At 36.5% G+C, this 17,430-nt stretch overlaps 1 protein-coding gene across 3 annotated transcripts in view; it reads right to left on the bottom strand.

Annotated features, from left to right (window-relative positions):
• Positions 1 to 17,430, bottom strand: part of SORCS2 (sortilin related VPS10 domain containing receptor 2) — a 1,216,578-nt gene that overhangs the window by 504,312 nt on the left and 694,836 nt on the right. For all 3 annotated transcript variants that reach the window (XM_074229834.1, XM_074229835.1, XM_074229836.1), the window contains exon 3: positions 721 to 820. In XM_074229834.1, coding sequence (XP_074085935.1) covers positions 721 to 820 — 100 coding nt within the window. The remainder of the gene's footprint in view (positions 1 to 720; positions 821 to 17,430) is intronic.

Here is a 17,430-nt window from a genome sequence, read left to right as displayed (position 1 = left end):
TCTAGAGAGGCAAGGAGATAGTTCAGGTTCAAAGAACAAGAAAGCAGTTATCTGTCTTGTAGAACATTAAAAAAACAGAATCCTCTAATATGCCTTGGATCAAGATGATGCTCAATACATGGGAAATATGAACAATAATGACTAGCAGAGAAATCGGACTACATCCATTCCCAATCAACTGAATGTTCATGGCTGATATTTGAATATGTCAAATTCCCAAACAAACAGATATGTTTTTCTTTCCAAACTAAATCTACTGTAAATACTATACTTGTTCTAAAATTTCTCTCACTTAGCCTTCATTTTCACAGGCATGAGTTTTTCTGCCTCCACAATTGTCTAATCACGTCTATCACCACACGTATTTGTCTATCTCTGTTTCTGAGTGGATAACTCACCACGGTTGCATGAATGTGTCTATGTTTTTCTCTCTGCACATGTCTTCTCAGTAGGTACAAGACAAAACAACACTGCTAAATAAATGCTCAACAGTATTCTTCATGGATCAATTAACCCATAAGAATGAGATAGCAAACTGTGACCACATGGCTCAGAATCTTAGAGACAAGGTTACACAAGAAAAGTTTCAAAGCAAGTATTCCTATTGCTATAAAATGACTCCATTATGTTTCTACCAAGCAAATTCTCCCCTGAAGTCAGTGAATTTCAGTTTAAATTTCTTAAGTGAATTGATTATAAATAATAAAGAAGGTCTCATACCTTTCTCTTGTTTGTAGGGCAAATGTAGAAGTTGTCAATCACTGTAGTGATGCCTGGTTGTAAGTTGAGTTTGGTATAGGAGGTCCCATAATCTGATGATCTATAGGAAACAGAGAAAACCATTAAATAACTATTCAAATTTCCCAATATCCAGTTGGTTTGTAACTGTAATGCTCATCCTGGGTACCTGCTTCCCTAACTTGTCCTTCATGCTCAAGTTAAACATAAGCCCATTGAGGGCAGGTAGGAATTTTTTTTTCACTTTTGTTTTGATTCAATATCAGCTCTAGTGAAATAACCAGGAACATTGCCATCTAAGTATCATTTCATTTTTCTACCCTTCTCCCTCATATCGCCCCTCATATACTCCACCATATAGTCAAATTTTGGTCTGATTCCTAAGAATAAGCTGTACTTTCCTGCCACTGGGTCTTGGTTGAAACTATTCCTTGGAAAAAGCTTTTTGACCTCATCTCTGCCTGCTAAAACCACCAAATACTATCCTTTAAGGTTGTCAGATTAAATGTTAAATCTTCTATGAAAACTTTCTTCATCTCCACATTTAGAAATCATAAAATTCTGTATTCTCAGATTTGTTAAGAGACACCTGTGGCAACTAGCCCTTTTTAAATATAAATAGGAGTTCTTCTCCAGCATCACTAACAACTATACAACCTAACTTTCATCTGAACACCTTCAGTGATGGGCAACCCATTACTCCCTATGTATATTTTACAACATGTAATGTTAGTCCTACATTGATCACTCCCTTTCCCTGAAGAAAAATTTTGACCTCTTTGGTATAATCATTCTTAGTTTAAATGTTAAGAAGAAAGCAATCTTTAATTGCTTTAATAATTAATTATTATTAATAGTTAATAAAGAATTAATAAATTAATAAAGAAAGAATTTGAATTGCAGAAGGAACCTCAGACAGTATCTGGTTCAATCCATCCCTAAAGAAGATTCTACCCTCTGAAAACATTAAATAGGTATGCCAGTTTTTGTTTAAAGGCCTCTAATGAGAGAGCCTTTACTATCTCCTTCTATAATCCACTCCATTTCTTATTTACTCTTTTTATTTAGAAGCTTGTCCCTACATTAAGGACCTAACAATTTGAAATTCGCACCTACTGCCACTAGAAGTCAAGAAGTCTAACTCCTCTTTAAAATGGTAGCAGTGAATATAGTAAAAGTCAATTGTCGTCTCAAAAAAATTTTTTTAAGCTCTTTCTTCTTAAGACTGAAAACTCTTTAATTTCTCTGTTCAGGATGTGACAGTCTAGAATGGAAGGTATTATCCTAAGCTCTGCAGATAAATTTCAGGATTCCATGAACTAAAATGGGAAAAATACAATCTTTATTTGTTATTACCTTCTAACCATATCTAATATTTCCTTCAATTATTTCAAGATTTTTTTTTCTTTTAAGAGATCCATAAACTTCATCTGACTGTCAAAGGAGTCTATCTAACCTATCCACAAACATGGCAAGAAAGATCATGATTGGGGTAGCTAGGTGACACAGTGCATAGAGCACTGGATCTGGAGTCAGGAGGACTTGATTTCAAATCCTGTCTCAGATATATAATAATTACCTAGCCTTGTGACCTTGGGAAAGTCACTTAACCCCATTGCCTTAACAAAAAAAAAGATCATGATCTGAATTATTGGATGGAAATGGATCAGAGTAGAGTTATAACTAGAGAGAACTCAGAAAGTCAAGTACAACTCTGCCACATCACAGAGGAGGAAAGGGGTTGATTGGTCTGGGATTATCTGAAGAGTGATTTAGGCCCAAGTCTTCCCTAATCTCAAATCTAATGCCTTATCTACTACACCATTCTGCCTCTTGGAAAATACATTTCTTGGCAAATAGAAATTAGAAACTATATAGAGGCTGTTGAATGACTCAAAGCCTTCCCAGACCCTGAACCTGCCAAGTAGAATTCATTTGTATAAAGACATACTTGTTAAGCCAAATGAATCTCTAATGTCTGGAATGCTCAAGTGTGGGGGAAAAATAAAGTATAGAATTTCAAGCATGTCTAGGGAGATCTTTTAAGACAGAGAGGCCCTGTCTGGGAACCTTTATAATCACATTATGGTGGCCACTTCCATAACTACATTGCATGAAGCTGGAATAATTGTAAGGTTTTTTTTAACTCACCTTTTTAATGGTCTGTTTGCTTTTTTAGTCAGACAGTGTTGAATTAAGGAACCCATCAAAACTGAATACATGACTTCGTAGGATCTTATTGTATAAACACAATAGATTGTGCATGTTTTATTCACAATCATATGTACAAGTTGACTCCATAGTGAACTTTGTTCCATATTCAGTGCTAAGATAATGAGCTTTGGGAAGGGGGCCAGCGGAGGTCAAGATATGCTACAGAGAACCTCACCTACTTCTCAAACTAGTTTCACACTGAAATAAGGACAGTTGATTTGTCTAAAGCTTTATGAACACAAATGATTTTTCATTTGTTATATTTAAATACATGACTTCATTTTCATTTCATGTCAAATCTATGAGGTAGGTAAGACAAAAATGATTCAGAAGCAGATTTCTTCAGGAATTAGAATGCTGTATTTTGGTTTTGCTCTGCTGCTGTTATGCCTATCTTAAAACTTCTCTGATTGGATTTGATTCTTCTTTCATAACAAGATTAATATGAAACTGTTTTTATCATAATTACACATGCTGAGCCTATATCAAATTGCTTTCTATCAGGGAAGGGGGGAGAAAGAAATGATGGGTGAAAACTATTATTGCATATTGTTAGGAAAACAAATGAATATAAATATTTTTTTTAAAAACCTCTCCAAGGGGTGGCTAGGTGGCATAGTGGATAGAGTACTGGCCCTGGAGTCAGGAGTACCTGAGTTCAAATCTGGCCTCAGATACTTAATAATTACCTAGTTGTGTGGCCTTGGGCAAGCCACTCAACCCCTTTTGCCTTGCAAAAAAGCCCCCCCAAAAAACCTCTTCAAGCCTCAGATTCATCTAGAACACACTTATTGGCAGTAATCAATTTTTAGTTGAAATCCTAGCTCTGCCACTTATAAACTCTAAAATGAAGGTGTCTCTTTGGAATAGAAATTTCTTCATTTCAGGATTTTGTCTAGCATGGTGTTTCATATATTACTTACTAATGATTAAAAAATTGAAAACTGTAGGCATAATTAGGAAATTCTTGTCACCCTTTTCTGCATAAACAATAGATTTTTAACATCTTTTTTCTAAAATGGGATCCTGAAAAGAATATAATACTCTAGATAGAGTCTGTTTTGTCAGTACATATACACTAAAGCTGAAGGAACTTTTGGTCCCAGTAGACAAGGCAGGACATGATATGGGAGAAAGAGGATCAGGTCAGTTTTCTACAGAGTACCTTTGTATAACGTTTGTCCTTCACTGAAGAAGACCATGACATCAGGGAGGTGATGCTATAACAAGCACATGAACTGGATTTGAATGGGTGGTGGTGGTGGGGGTTGTGTATAGTCCTTTATCTTCTAGAGCCATCTGAGTCCAGTGGCCAGTTATGAATCAGGATGACTGGAGATGTCTTGGAGGTGACACAATCAGGGTTAAGTGACTTGTCCAAGGTTACATAGCTAGTAAGAGGCTGGATTTCAACTCCCATCCTTATGACTCCAAGGCCAATGCTCTATCCACTGCATAGCTGTTGCTGAGTACCTCTATATCCTAGCCCTAACCCTAACTTCCTACTCTGCCTCCAACTCTAACCCTAGCCCTAACTCTACCGATTTGTTAATAAATGTTTAAGGGAGAAAAATCAAACAAAACAAAAATCAGTTTTCATTTCTACATTATTCACATTTTCTCTATTACTTTACTTAATAATAATCAATACCTTTGTACCCTTACCCTAACCCTCCTGCCTACAACTCTAACCCTAACCCTAACTCAGGTATGCTAGTAAATGTTTAAGGGGGAGGGGATAAAAAATAAACAAACAAACAAAACAAAAACCACATTTCTGCACTATTAACATTTCCTCTATTACTTTCTTAGGTCTAGAAAATCCGCAAAACTATAAATCAAGCCCTGAATGCTGAAAATGTAACAATCGGCTCTCCCCAGAAGTGAATGCTGGCACCAGCACACTCCTGGAGGAGTCTTCGTTCCTCTGAGAAGCATAATAATGTTTGACCTATTTACTCCACAATGCTTTTATAAAGTTCACAGAACTTGGAAATCTAAGGGACTTTAGAAATCATCTTTTAAATACTGTAACCCAGTTTATAAAAGAGAATTCAAAATATTGGCTTAAGGTAGAGTTATTGATGGTTGGATCCAGATGAGAAACCAGAACTCTTGAATCCAAGTCCAGTGATCTTGACACTACTATACAATAACAATCTTAGGAACATGCTGATCAATTTAGGTATTGTCTGAAAGATAGTAACATGTCAAGGACAATTTTGATTTCCTGGAACAATGAAAACAGAGAATTCATTTGTCATGAAAGGCTCACACAATTGGAATTTATGATCTGAGTTTCATCAGAAAAAAAAAAAAAAACCAAAACAAAACTAAAAGAAGACCTCTGAGGGAACCAGAACAATTCTTCACTCTTGGTATCTGGGGAAGTGATTTGTTCAGGATTAAGTTAGGGAAGTGATTTTTTGTTCAGGATTAAGTTGGGGAAGTGATTTGTTCAGGGTTATGCTGGGGAAGTGATTTGTTCAGGTTATTCCCATGGAAGAGATGGGAATAAAGTCCTGGTCTCTTTATTTTTTGCCCAGTGCTGCTTTTTTGCTAGTGATAGGGAGTCTAAAAATCTGGACTCTAGCCCAACTGCCATCATTAGCTCCATCATCTTGGATATATTATTTCCAAGAGATTCCAAGCCATAGTTTCCTTTCCTGGAAAATAATGGAAATGAATCACAATGCTTCTAGGGTCCCCCCACCTTCACCCCACCACCCTCACCCCACCACCCATAAATTAAACAGTTCATGTTCAAGGTCCCCTGCAGGAATGAATGACAGAACATGGAGAGAAGCAAACACCTAGGTATCCTTCTTGCTAAAGCAAACTGCTTCCAATTAGAAATTCTAAAAAGGCTCCCTCAGTAACAGCATCAGAAATGGTGAACTCCATGTTCCTGCCACTATTTAGAGGGACATTTGCATGTGTAAACAGATATTTGTCTCCCTTGGCAATGTAATTAAGAAAGCACTTGCTCTAAAAACCTTAGGGGAATTGATTTTCTTTGTGAGGAAAGGACAGAAAACAGGAAGACCAATAGAAAAAGCTATTGATTCAGAGGTTCAAAAAATTCTGGAACCAGAGAACAAATTACCTTGTTTATCTGGCTAAATTCACTCTTTAGGACTGATTCTCCTCTTGCCTCAGTTAGAGGAGATTGGTATATCCAAAAACATGAACAACAATGAAATGATAATAATGATGATGATAATAACAATTAATTATTTTATAATTCATAGCATATAATAAATATAATTTAATAAATAAATTTATTATTATTACTATTGTTAACAGTAATTTCATTGGTACTATTATTAATGTGCTAGTCAGAATTCTAACCCAGGTCTTAGGACTTCAAATTCATTTTTTTCTACTATACTAGATTGAAATATCCAGATTAGAGTGAACTTGGGGATATAGAGGGAAATACTCTAAAGCTGGCTTGTTTATTTTTTGTGCTTGTGGTATATTATGAGTTAGAAAATTTCTTGAGGACTGCAGATATCTACCTCCTCAGAAATTTAAAAGCTTTGAAAGTTCCCTAGTAGCAGAGAAAGCTACATAAATCATTAGCCTGCTCTCAATAATAGCTGCTCTCTGATTACAAAGTTTTTAAAACCATTATGCCTTTTTTTGGTTTGTTTTTGTTTTGTTTGTTTGTTTTTAGGTTTTGGAAAGGCAAATGGGGTTAAATGGCTTGCCCAAGGCCACATAGCTTGGTAATTATTAAGAGTCTGAGGTTGGATTTGAACTCAGGTACTCCTGACTCCAGGGCCAGCTCTCTATCCACTGCACCACTTAGCTGCCCCTGCATTATGCCTTTTGATCCTCACAATAACCTTGTGAAATATCTGGTGCAAATATGACCATCGTGCTATGTGAAAAGCATTGGCTCAGATGGTTGAAGGCTTGAATTTGAATACTTCATTGGAATTTAGCTCTTACTGTAATTGTGAATCATTTAAGTCTCTAACCCTCAGTTTCCTCAACTGTAGAATGAGGTAGTTGGACGAGATGGGAGAAGGGAGAAGAAAAAATAAAAGCATTTATTAAACCTTGCTATGTGTACTTTCTCTAGAGAGATTTACATTTGATCTTTATGACAACCTTAGTTCATGTTCTCCACAATGTTTACCATGTCTTAATCTATAACATATCTCCCATCCCTGCAGCACTGCATAGGCTGTCCCTCCTCACCTTCACTTGGAAGTCACTAAGCATTTATTTATCACCTTCTGCATGCCAATGCTTTGCTAAGAATGTAGACACAAGGAAAGGAAAAAGGAAGTCTGCCCTCAAAGAGTTCACACTCTAATAGAGGAGACAAAAGACAAAAAAAAAGAAGCTGAAAGAGAAGTTACCCAGTGCTAGGGACATGATGAAGTCCAATGGAAAATGATAAGGTGAATGCTCTCCACAAACAGAAGATCTCAGAGGAGCTCTCCAGTGTCTACTACCCTCCACCCTCTCCTATCAGAGGAAGGAAGTGACCCAAGGAACAGGGGGTGCTGAGGGGGCTGGGAGTTTCAGCATTGAGGTCTTTTTTGCAGAATGATAATCTGGAGATCAGGAAGACCAGCAGTGGGGAAATGATCACTCCCTTCCTTCAAAGTTCTGCTCAGGTGTTTCCTCCTAGAGATTCTGTTGCTACCTTGTTTTAGTGTCTATCTTCTAAAATGGGCAGCTAGGTGTTACAGTGGATAGAGCACCAAAACTGGAGTCAGGAAGACCCGAATTCAAATTTTGCCTTAGACATTAGCTGTATGACCCTGGGAAAGTCAGTTAATCCTGTTTGCCTCAGTTTCCTTATCAGTAATATGAGTTAGAGAAGGAAATGGCAAACCATTCTAGTATATTTACAAAGGAAAGCTCAAATGGGGTCACAAAGAGTTGGAAATGACTGGAAAACAACAAAACTAAAGAGTGCAGAGATTATTTTTATTTATATCTCTTTATCCCTAGTGCCATTGTAGAAACTGTTTTTTAAAAAAGTGATTGCTGATTGAACAATTGATCCTATGATTTCCAATTTACAACCCTGAAAACCGAAAACTAAAAAAAACCCCAAAAACTGATTTATTCAGGTACATACAGCTAAGTGGCAGAGTTAAGATCTGAAACTAGACTGGATTGCTAAGCATTCTAAAAGTCCTGAGCTTAGAGTCAGGGAAAAATGAGTTCTAACTTTGTCAGACTCTATTAGTTGTGTAATCCTGGGTAAGTCACTTTACTTCTTTTACCTTCAATTTTCTCATCTGTAAAATGGGAGTAATAAAAGCACCTACCTCTTATAGCAGCAGAGTAAGGATTCATAAAAATCACATCTGTAAAACACTGCACATTTTAAAGAGCTTTCTAAGTGGCAGGTATGATGATGCGTCATCATCATAATTAAACTCCAAATCCAAGGCTCTTTCCACTCTCCAATAAGGTATTTATGCAATTATCAAGGAAGCTGTTTGGAAATGTCATACTAATACAAAGTAATGCCTTATTAATCATTTCTTTTCCCTGATTACATATCATAAACTGAAGAAGAGGGAAATACAAAATTGTTTCCATCTGCCTAATACCACCCCCCCCAACCATGGGCTACATTCAATGGTAACTGCAATGGCAAAGTTCTGAAGATTTAAGAAACATAAGTCAACTTCACAAAATCTTGGCTGCTGAAAGCAAAAGGCTTATTATTTCTTTTGAATAATCTGTAGTTATCAAGCCTAGAGAAGAATCTCTCCTCCAAGGTTTTCCATGAAGGGAGATAATACTCTGGGATACAGAAGTGCTACCCTAACAGGATAGCATGACTCTCAAAAAAAAAAAAAGGAAAAAAGAAAACAGCCATAACAAAACCTCAAGAACAATAAGTTCCTCTCTTGGACATAAAGTTTTGCAGGTGAGAAAGATTTTGTGTCCCCCTGCTGAAAGCTTTTGTTTCTTACATATTCTCTGCAACAACCTTGAACCCTAGCAAATAGGTAGCACAAATGCTACTATCCTGATTTCCTTTCCCTCCAGCACAGTCCCACCCTAGTTTACATTCTCAGGTCTCAACATATAGGCTATGCAATGATCTCACAATCTACCCATTTCCAGCCTCTTTCCTCTCCAATACATCTTTCTCACAGATGTCAAGATAATCTTTGGAATGCATGTTCCTGACTATATCATTCAGAATATTCTTATTATTACTTTCAAAACATAATAAAGGGAGGAAAAATCTATTTGAAAATAACAAAAAAAATTCATTAACTATCTAAGTATTTGCCAATCATCCCTCAAAACTTTTAACAACTCCTTAAAAAAGGGCAACTAGGAATACAGCTAATAGAATGCTGAACCTGGAGTCAGGAAGACTCATTTTTCTGAGTTCCAATCAGGTTTCAGACACTTAATAGCTGTGTGATCCTAGTTCAGTCAATTAATTCTGTTTGCCTCAGTTTCCTTATTGGTAAAATGTGTTGGAGAAGGGAATGGCAAACCACTCCAGTATCTCTGCCAAGAAAATTCCACATGGAGCCATCAAGAGTCAGACATGACTGCAATGACTGAACAACAACAACAACGATTTGCCTTTGAGATAAAATACAAACTCTGTAACCATTCAAAGACTTCTGCTGTCTGGCTGCAAACTATCTTGTCAGCCTCGTATTTATTCCCTTTTACATACATATATCACATGCCCGTATATATATTATATATAAAATATATGTTCACATGTGTGTAAATCTATGTATCTCTATAGACATACACATGCATAAATATATAGCTATGAATATATAAACACATATATAAATCTATAAATATGTATGTATGCGTGCATGCACGTATCTTCTCCTAGCAAAGATTCCTCCTTAACTACATCGCATTATTGCCTGGCTCTTCTCATGTTCATTTTACTTTCCATGCATGGAATTTATTCCCTCCTTGAAATCTTGTTTTTTCAAAGCTCTCCCCAGATGTCACCTCATTCCTGAAGTTTTCTTTGATCTTGCCCAGCTGAAAGCTTTCTTTCCCTTCTTGATTTTTCTTAGAGAACACTGGTCATGTTTTTCTTTCACCCTTTCCCTTACTCTACTTTGTGTCATACTTATTTGTTTTAGTTTTATACACACATGCCCACAAACACATGCAGATACATACATCCACTAACTTATTAACTCCTTACTATGCCCAAAAGGCTACAAATTTGTGTATACTCTTTGATCATCAATTCCACTGCTAGGGCGATGTTCCAAAGACATTAAAAAAAAAACCCAGAAATGATCCTATTTGTACAAAAATATGTAAAGCAGCTCTTTTTTTGTGGTTGCCAAACAAGTTGTGGTATATGATTATAATGGAATATTATTGTGCTATAAGAAATGATAAGCAGGATGATTTCAGAAAAAAACCTGGAAAGACTTACATGAGCTACTACAAAGTGAAGCGAGAAGAACATACATGGTAATAGCAATATTGTTCAAAAAAGAACTGTGAATAACAGCTATTCTCAGCAATACAATGATCTGAGACAATCCCAATGGACTAATGATGAAACTTATTTGCCTCCATAGAAAAGAACTGATATTGTTTGAATACAGATGGAAACATGCTATCTTTTCACTTTGCTTCTTTTATTCTTTGTCTTTATTTGATTCTTGTACAAAATGACTAATATGGAAATGTTTTATATAATTGTTCATGTATAACTTATATCTGATTGTTTACCATCTAGGGGAGATAGGGAGTGATAGAATTTGGAGCTCAAAATTTAAAATAAAATTAAAAACTGTAGAGCAATTGGTAATTGCAATTGGTAGAAAAAATGTGTAATTGGTAGAAAAAATAAAATATCCATTTAAAATATTGTTGCCTCCTTGAGGATAGGAAGTATACTAGTTTATATCTCTAGATCTCTAATACTGAGAATAGGACTTTTACTCAGTTGATTAATGGGCATTTGCTGTAATAGGCAAGGTAGATTTCAGATAAAAGAACGGAGGGTAAAAATGTCCAAGATCATATAGCTAAGAATTTATGAAGTCCAAACATGAACCCATGTCTTCTTTCTCCCAATCCAGGGCCTCTTCAATACCCAATTATAATTTTCTCCTTTCTCTTTTAGGGAGGAAAGCAAGGTAGTTATGGGAGCATGTGTCTTTTGTCTCTATACCAGCCTAAATACAAAAAATTCATTAGCTGAAGATTGGATATGAAAGAATCATTTCTTTTGCCATGAGAATTTTAAGGAACTTTTAGCTACATATAAGCCATTCCTAATTTTGTAGTCACTGTGATACAGTGGTAGAAAAACAGAAGAAGACTATAAGTGATATAGTTCAGTTATAAATATTACTTTAACTGTTGATACTCTGTAGATGAGATCTTTCTCAAAAGAACAAGAAGCTGACACAGCACCAGAGGCAATTAGCTCCATTCACAGTGACCCTGTTATTAAAAGAAACAGCAGTGGGAATTGTAAGTTTATGTTAAAGAGGTAAATAAATGAGTTGTTGGTATTGGTTTTACAACATTCTCAAAGTTGGAGGAAAAAGAGGTTTCATGAGACTTGATCATCACTTTTTAGCAATCTTTATGATAAATTTTGGTAAGGAGAATGCTAAGATCTATTGCATATAATAAATGTTAAAATTCTATGAAGAACTTGACGAAGATCCCCCAAACTGATAGCAACTGTGTCATCTATCATACTTTACATATTCAATCTTGTTTGATCATTCAACTACCCTATGTTGTACAGCAAGTTTTAAAAATAATTTTACAGTTAAAGAAACTGAGGCTCAGAGATATTGCAAGGCTCACTCATAGTCACCTAGCTAGTAAGTGGTGAGAGTGAGATTCAAATCCTGCTTTCCTCTTGACTGTAGGTCTAATTTTCTTTGCAATTTGCTGCCCTTCGAAGTCAAAGCATTTATTTTTTTAAATTTATTTATTTTATTTATTTAAGGCAATGGGGTTGAGTGGATTGCCCAAGTTCACACAAATAGGCAATTATTAAGTGTCTGAGGTCAGATCAGAACTCAGGTCCTCCTGACTCCAGGGCCAGTGTTCTATCCACTGCATCACCAAGTTGCCCCCCAAGCATTTATTTTTGATATATGGTGGTTCACTATAAAGGTGGGCAATGAGGAGAATGGTAAATAGATTTGTGTGTTTGTGTGTATAAAATATGTTTATTTATACATGTATGAGAGTGCCCAAACACACTTATGATAGAATGCCCAAAATATTAGTGAATTTGATTCACAACTGCCTTGAGATTTTTGAGAAACTATTTATGCATGTATATATATATATACATATATGTATATGTGTGTGTTTGTGTGTGTATCAATTATATAATATTACATATCACATCATCATATAAAAATGAAAACTTGGTTCTTAGAGATTATTCCAGATACTGTTTGACTAAGTGACCAGGATAGAGTCTGATAATGCTAACATTTCCCTTGCTCTAGACATTCTGCTTCTTATTCAGACATTTTTAAAAAATATTATCAATTATCTCTCAGAAAGATTTAGAAATGGATCAGAGTTCTGCTTGATGTCTTTGATAGAGCCAGAAGAATACAAGAGTAAGGATCCTGCTTGGGGAGCATAACCAGCTCTGACATTTATAGCTATGTGACCTTGGGCAAGTCACACTACCTCTGCCACTTTTCTCTTTTTTTTCAAAGAAAGCTATTTTATCCTCTGAGATAATGAATGGAAAAATAGTTTGAAAAGTAGGAAGGCTGGAATAATAATAATTATATATTTCTTAATGGTTAAAATTCATTAAATCACTGAACTGTTACTATATGATTTAATGATAATCATGCCTAAATATTTTTCCTCTGAAGTGTTCCTCTCAGGTGACCTCTGGGCTCCAGAAGACTCTGCAGAAGAATTACAAGCCCTCTAGTCCTACCAACCTAGAAAGACATCAAATACAAGCCTGAAGATGGATTATGTCTGTGTCAAAGAGAGATAGCTAGCTATTAAAAGAAGCTCATTATTATACGAATAAACATCTGTGATAGTCATTTTGTTTTGCTTTATTTTTGCTTGCATCAACCCAGTGAGTTGCCAGTTAGATGGGGGAGGTGCCATGCAATCTGCATCAGTGAAGTGAGTACCCTCACTGACCCAACTGAGAATATTCCAAGGTATTGCAAATATACCTAAATACCACAGTGCCATGGTATGCTTTCATGATGAAACCCTCCAGATAACCTTTATCTAGCATCATGCCTTGCAGAAAAAATCATTTAAAAAATGTCTGTTCATTCACTGATTAGATCATCTATTACTCATCAAGATTTCACTTGGGTTTAGTGTTAAGAGCTTGGAACGTATTAGGTGATTAATAATTGTTTACTGATAGAAGTGATCACACAGTTGTAGGATCATAGATTTAAAGCTAGATTAAATATCTAGGTGTTCAACTTCTTTTCACAAAAGAAAAAGCTAAAACCCAGAGAAGTTTAAAGATTTGTCCAAAGTTGTAGAGCTGATAAATATGGACAACTCTCTCATTGGACAAAACAAGTGTACTCCATCACAGGTAAGAGAAGAAATCATCTGGTTTCTTTTTTTTTAAAACAAAAGAAGTTTTAATCAGTGCTTTTTCAATCAATCATTCATTCATTCATTCATACATATTAGTATATGGTCTTCATGAGTTGCCATGGTTAAAATCTTTATTCCCTATGACTCAAAGTTCTGAGAGATAAGCTTCTCTGTATTAGATAAGGATGGTCTTCAAACAACAGATTCAAAGTCATCCCTGGGCTTTCCCTGAAATACTTTCTTCCTTGATTCACTCCTCTGGTGATTATCTTCAGGAGATCAACACCTCAACACAATGAGGAATCTTCTTAAATGAGAGGAATAGAAATAACATTAACTCAGATTTCTATATTGCCTTATAGATGCACTTACAAGTGCATTACTCAGAAGAACCTCATGGGACAGAAAGTTCAAGCATCATTCTCTTCATTTAATCTGAGGCAGAAAAAGATAGGGTGATTTGTCGAGTCACACATCTATTATGTGATAGATTCTGGAATCCCAGTTATTTCTTAGACATTTGGGCTTGGGCAAGTCATTTGCCCACATGTATGTGTATCTGTATGTGTGTGTACTCCAGAATTCTCACTGACCCTTTACAATCTGTATATGGTTTTGATTTTTTTTCCAGGAATGTATTGTGAAGTTAAATCATTTCTAGGATTAGGACTCTACTGAAATGTTTCCACTAAAGTCTTCTCAACCTGCCAACCTGACAGTGTTCTCTGTAATGAAGGGTCAGGTTACCAAAGGGGAAAACTCTCCATCAATTGTTGTGCTTTAGCCCCACTGTCTCTCAATCTCTCTGCTTTTCCTTTCCCTCCCTTCTCTAGTTCTCTGTCTCTGTCTCTGTCTCTGTCTCTGTCTCTGTCTCTGTCTCTGTCTCTCTTTCTCTCTCTCTCTGTCTCTCTCTGTCTGTCTGTCTGCCTGTCTGTCTCTCTCTCTCTCTGCCTGTCTGTCTGTTTTTTCTACCCCTATTTATCAGTTGGCTGAGGGCAATGGAGACCATTGCCTGTCCCTTCAGAATGGGCAGTCAGTCAACTATCTCTCAGGACCAACTGACTCATATTTAACTGCTGTTCACAGGAACCCTTCTCCATTTCAGCCTTCACTGTCTTTGAATGTTTCTCTGAATGTCTCTCTCTCTCTCTCTCTCTCTCTCTCTCTCTCTCTCTCTCTCTCTCCCTCCCTCCCTCCCCATGTCTCTTGGTCTCTCTCTCTCTGTCTCTTTCCTCCTCTTTCTCTCTTGATCTTTGTCTCTGTCCATCTGTCTGTCTCTCCCTTCCTCTCTCTCTCTGTCTCTGTCTTTCTTTTTCTCTCTGTCTCTCTCTGCCTGCCTCTCCCTCTCTCTCTCTCTCTCTCTCTCTCTCTCTCCCTCTCTCTCTCTCGCTCTCTCTGTCTCACTCTTTCCTTCCCTGTCTCCCTCCCTCTATTTTCTCCTCTCATAAACACATAACTATCTGATTTCTGAATTCTAGAATTCTGTGAACCAGTTCCAATCTTCTGACTCCCATGTCCCTACTGTTTCCACAACTCTAAGATTCTTTTAACAAGAAACAGGTTAAAGTAAAAGAAACCAAGGATGATGGGCTTCCCAAATAAACACTAAAAAATTATGATGGGGTCAAAGGAAAATTCTCAGAAGTGAATTCTCCTGGTCATATTCCTCCTTCTCTAAAACACTGGTCAAGAAAGAAATCCCTCCCAGAAGGCATAGTTTGGTACAGTGAACATGGAGCTCATTAAAATTAAAAAATAACCATTTCTGCACCCATCTAATGAGAGACATTAACATGAAATTGGGCCCTCTAGGAAAACACATGATTGGAAGAGCCTATTAATGGAGGAGATATTATTAGCAATTAAAATGGTCTGTGAACAATGATTGCCTTCTTGTCTGTGCTGAAGAATTGTAGCATTCTTGTGAAGGCAAAAATGAATTCCTGCAACAAAAAAAGGAAAAAGAAAAAGAAAAAAGACTGTCTTATCCTGTCATTGGAGATAAACACTCATGCTGTTCACTCAATGATCCCATCACCAAAGTGGTCAGATAAGGCTCCAAGTCTCTTCACCAATGTCCTTATCTACCAGACTAGTAGACACAGGCAGAGTCAAGAGACTGAGGAAAATCCAGGCCCTTTATAAAATCTTGTCTGAAGAGGATCAAATGCTTTCATTAGAAAACTCCCTGAGGAGAATCAAAACAGCAAAACACATATACACTTACATTCAGACACTTGAGACATCTTACAGGCCCTTTGCCTGTAAGTCAGGAGCTATTGTCTTTTTTATTTCTTTAAGAAGAGAAAGGGAAGGTGAATCCTTACTAAGAGCAGGGCTCTCTTGATCCTGTACCTATGATTTTTCCCTTTCCTAAATCCCCATTCCTGGCTCATTGTAGCCCAGAGGTGATGCTGAGTTGATCAAACCCATGCCAAAGGATTGCAATTATTGTATGGTCCAGTATGAGACTATGAATGGATGAATAGGTATTTTTCCTTCTGAAATTAGCCAAGTCACATTTGGAAAGACTCATGACCAGAGGGGAGGAGCATTGTGATTCAACACCTGCACAACTGGAAATTGATTACAATTGGCAATGGTGAGATGAATGATAATATTAATAAATATGGGAATCTTTAAGATTTGTAAAAAAACAGATTTCTGCAAACTTCCTTTCTCCACACATTACCCTAGATGAATAAGAACATGAGTGATTCAGGTTTTCCTAGCTATGCTATAGTGTACATTATTATTATTATTAATATCATCATCATCATCATCATCATCATTTATGGTAAAATGGGATTAAGTGACTTGCCCATGAACTCACAGCCAGGCAATTATTAAATGTCTGAAGTCTGATTTGAACTCAGGTCTTCTTGACTCCAGGGCTGGTGCTCTATCGACTGTGCCACCTAGCTGCCCCTTACAATGTATACTTTTAAAGATCAGGTTTTTAGATAATTGAATCTTAAACTAAGTTGAGAAAGTCCTTCATCTGCTTTGTGGTGCTTTGGCCTTGAATGGCCACTTTGATGATGATTACATTTATTTTTAGCCTCCAAACAGAGTGACTTTCCAGTGGGCTTTCTATGTCCCCATGAGTTGAGGAGGGAGGTGGAAGGTCTAAAATTATGAACTAATAATAATAGTTTGTTTAAGGTGAAGCACATATCTGTCTCAACTTCACTTCCTCACATACCTCCTTCTCTCTCTCTCTCATTTTTAATGTCCTTTTTCCTCTCCCCTATCACTGTTACGTCCCAAAACCTCACTCATACTCAACTCAATAGAACTATTCCCTGTAACCAAAAAATGAAAAGAAAAGATATGGTCAACCAAAAGAAACAAGATTTTGGCTTTCTCTGAAAGCATAAACTTCATTCCTGAGGTGCAGTTCAGCACTTCTCTTTGCTAAATGCTTTTAGTCCTCTGAAGCCAATCCTAATAGTCACTTCATTCATCAGAAGTTTGAAAGTCATTTAAAATTTCTCCTTTTATATTATTGTGATAAACACAGAATTTGCTCACGTTTTTCCTGGATCAATTTATAAAATGTCTTCCCACATTTCTCTAAATTCTTCATATTTATATTTCTTTCTCATAAGGCAATAATATCACTGGATATCTCTTGCAATGAACTCTTCAGAGACCAGACAAAAGGAGAGTGACACTGGCAGGACTAACCTACTTTGCAACAATTATAAAAGTCAACAGAGCATGACTGAGTTCTAGATAAGAGGAGAAAAAATGGTATTGTCAACTATTACAGCAAGACAGAACCAATTAGGATGTCAAAGTTATTAGAAAGTAGAATCCTTGGAGCATGTGAGGACAAGATTATAAAAAGTAAGAATTTATGTATTAAGATGTTGGACAGAACACTTTCTTTAATGCTCATGACTT

Source organism: Macrotis lagotis, chromosome 3 (assembly GCF_037893015.1).
Source record: "Macrotis lagotis isolate mMagLag1 chromosome 3, bilby.v1.9.chrom.fasta, whole genome shotgun sequence".
NCBI classification, from domain to species: Eukaryota; Metazoa; Chordata; class Mammalia; order Peramelemorphia; family Peramelidae; genus Macrotis; species Macrotis lagotis.
The sequence above is the reverse complement of the archived record's forward strand: the minus strand, read 5'-3'. Positions and strand labels throughout refer to the sequence as shown.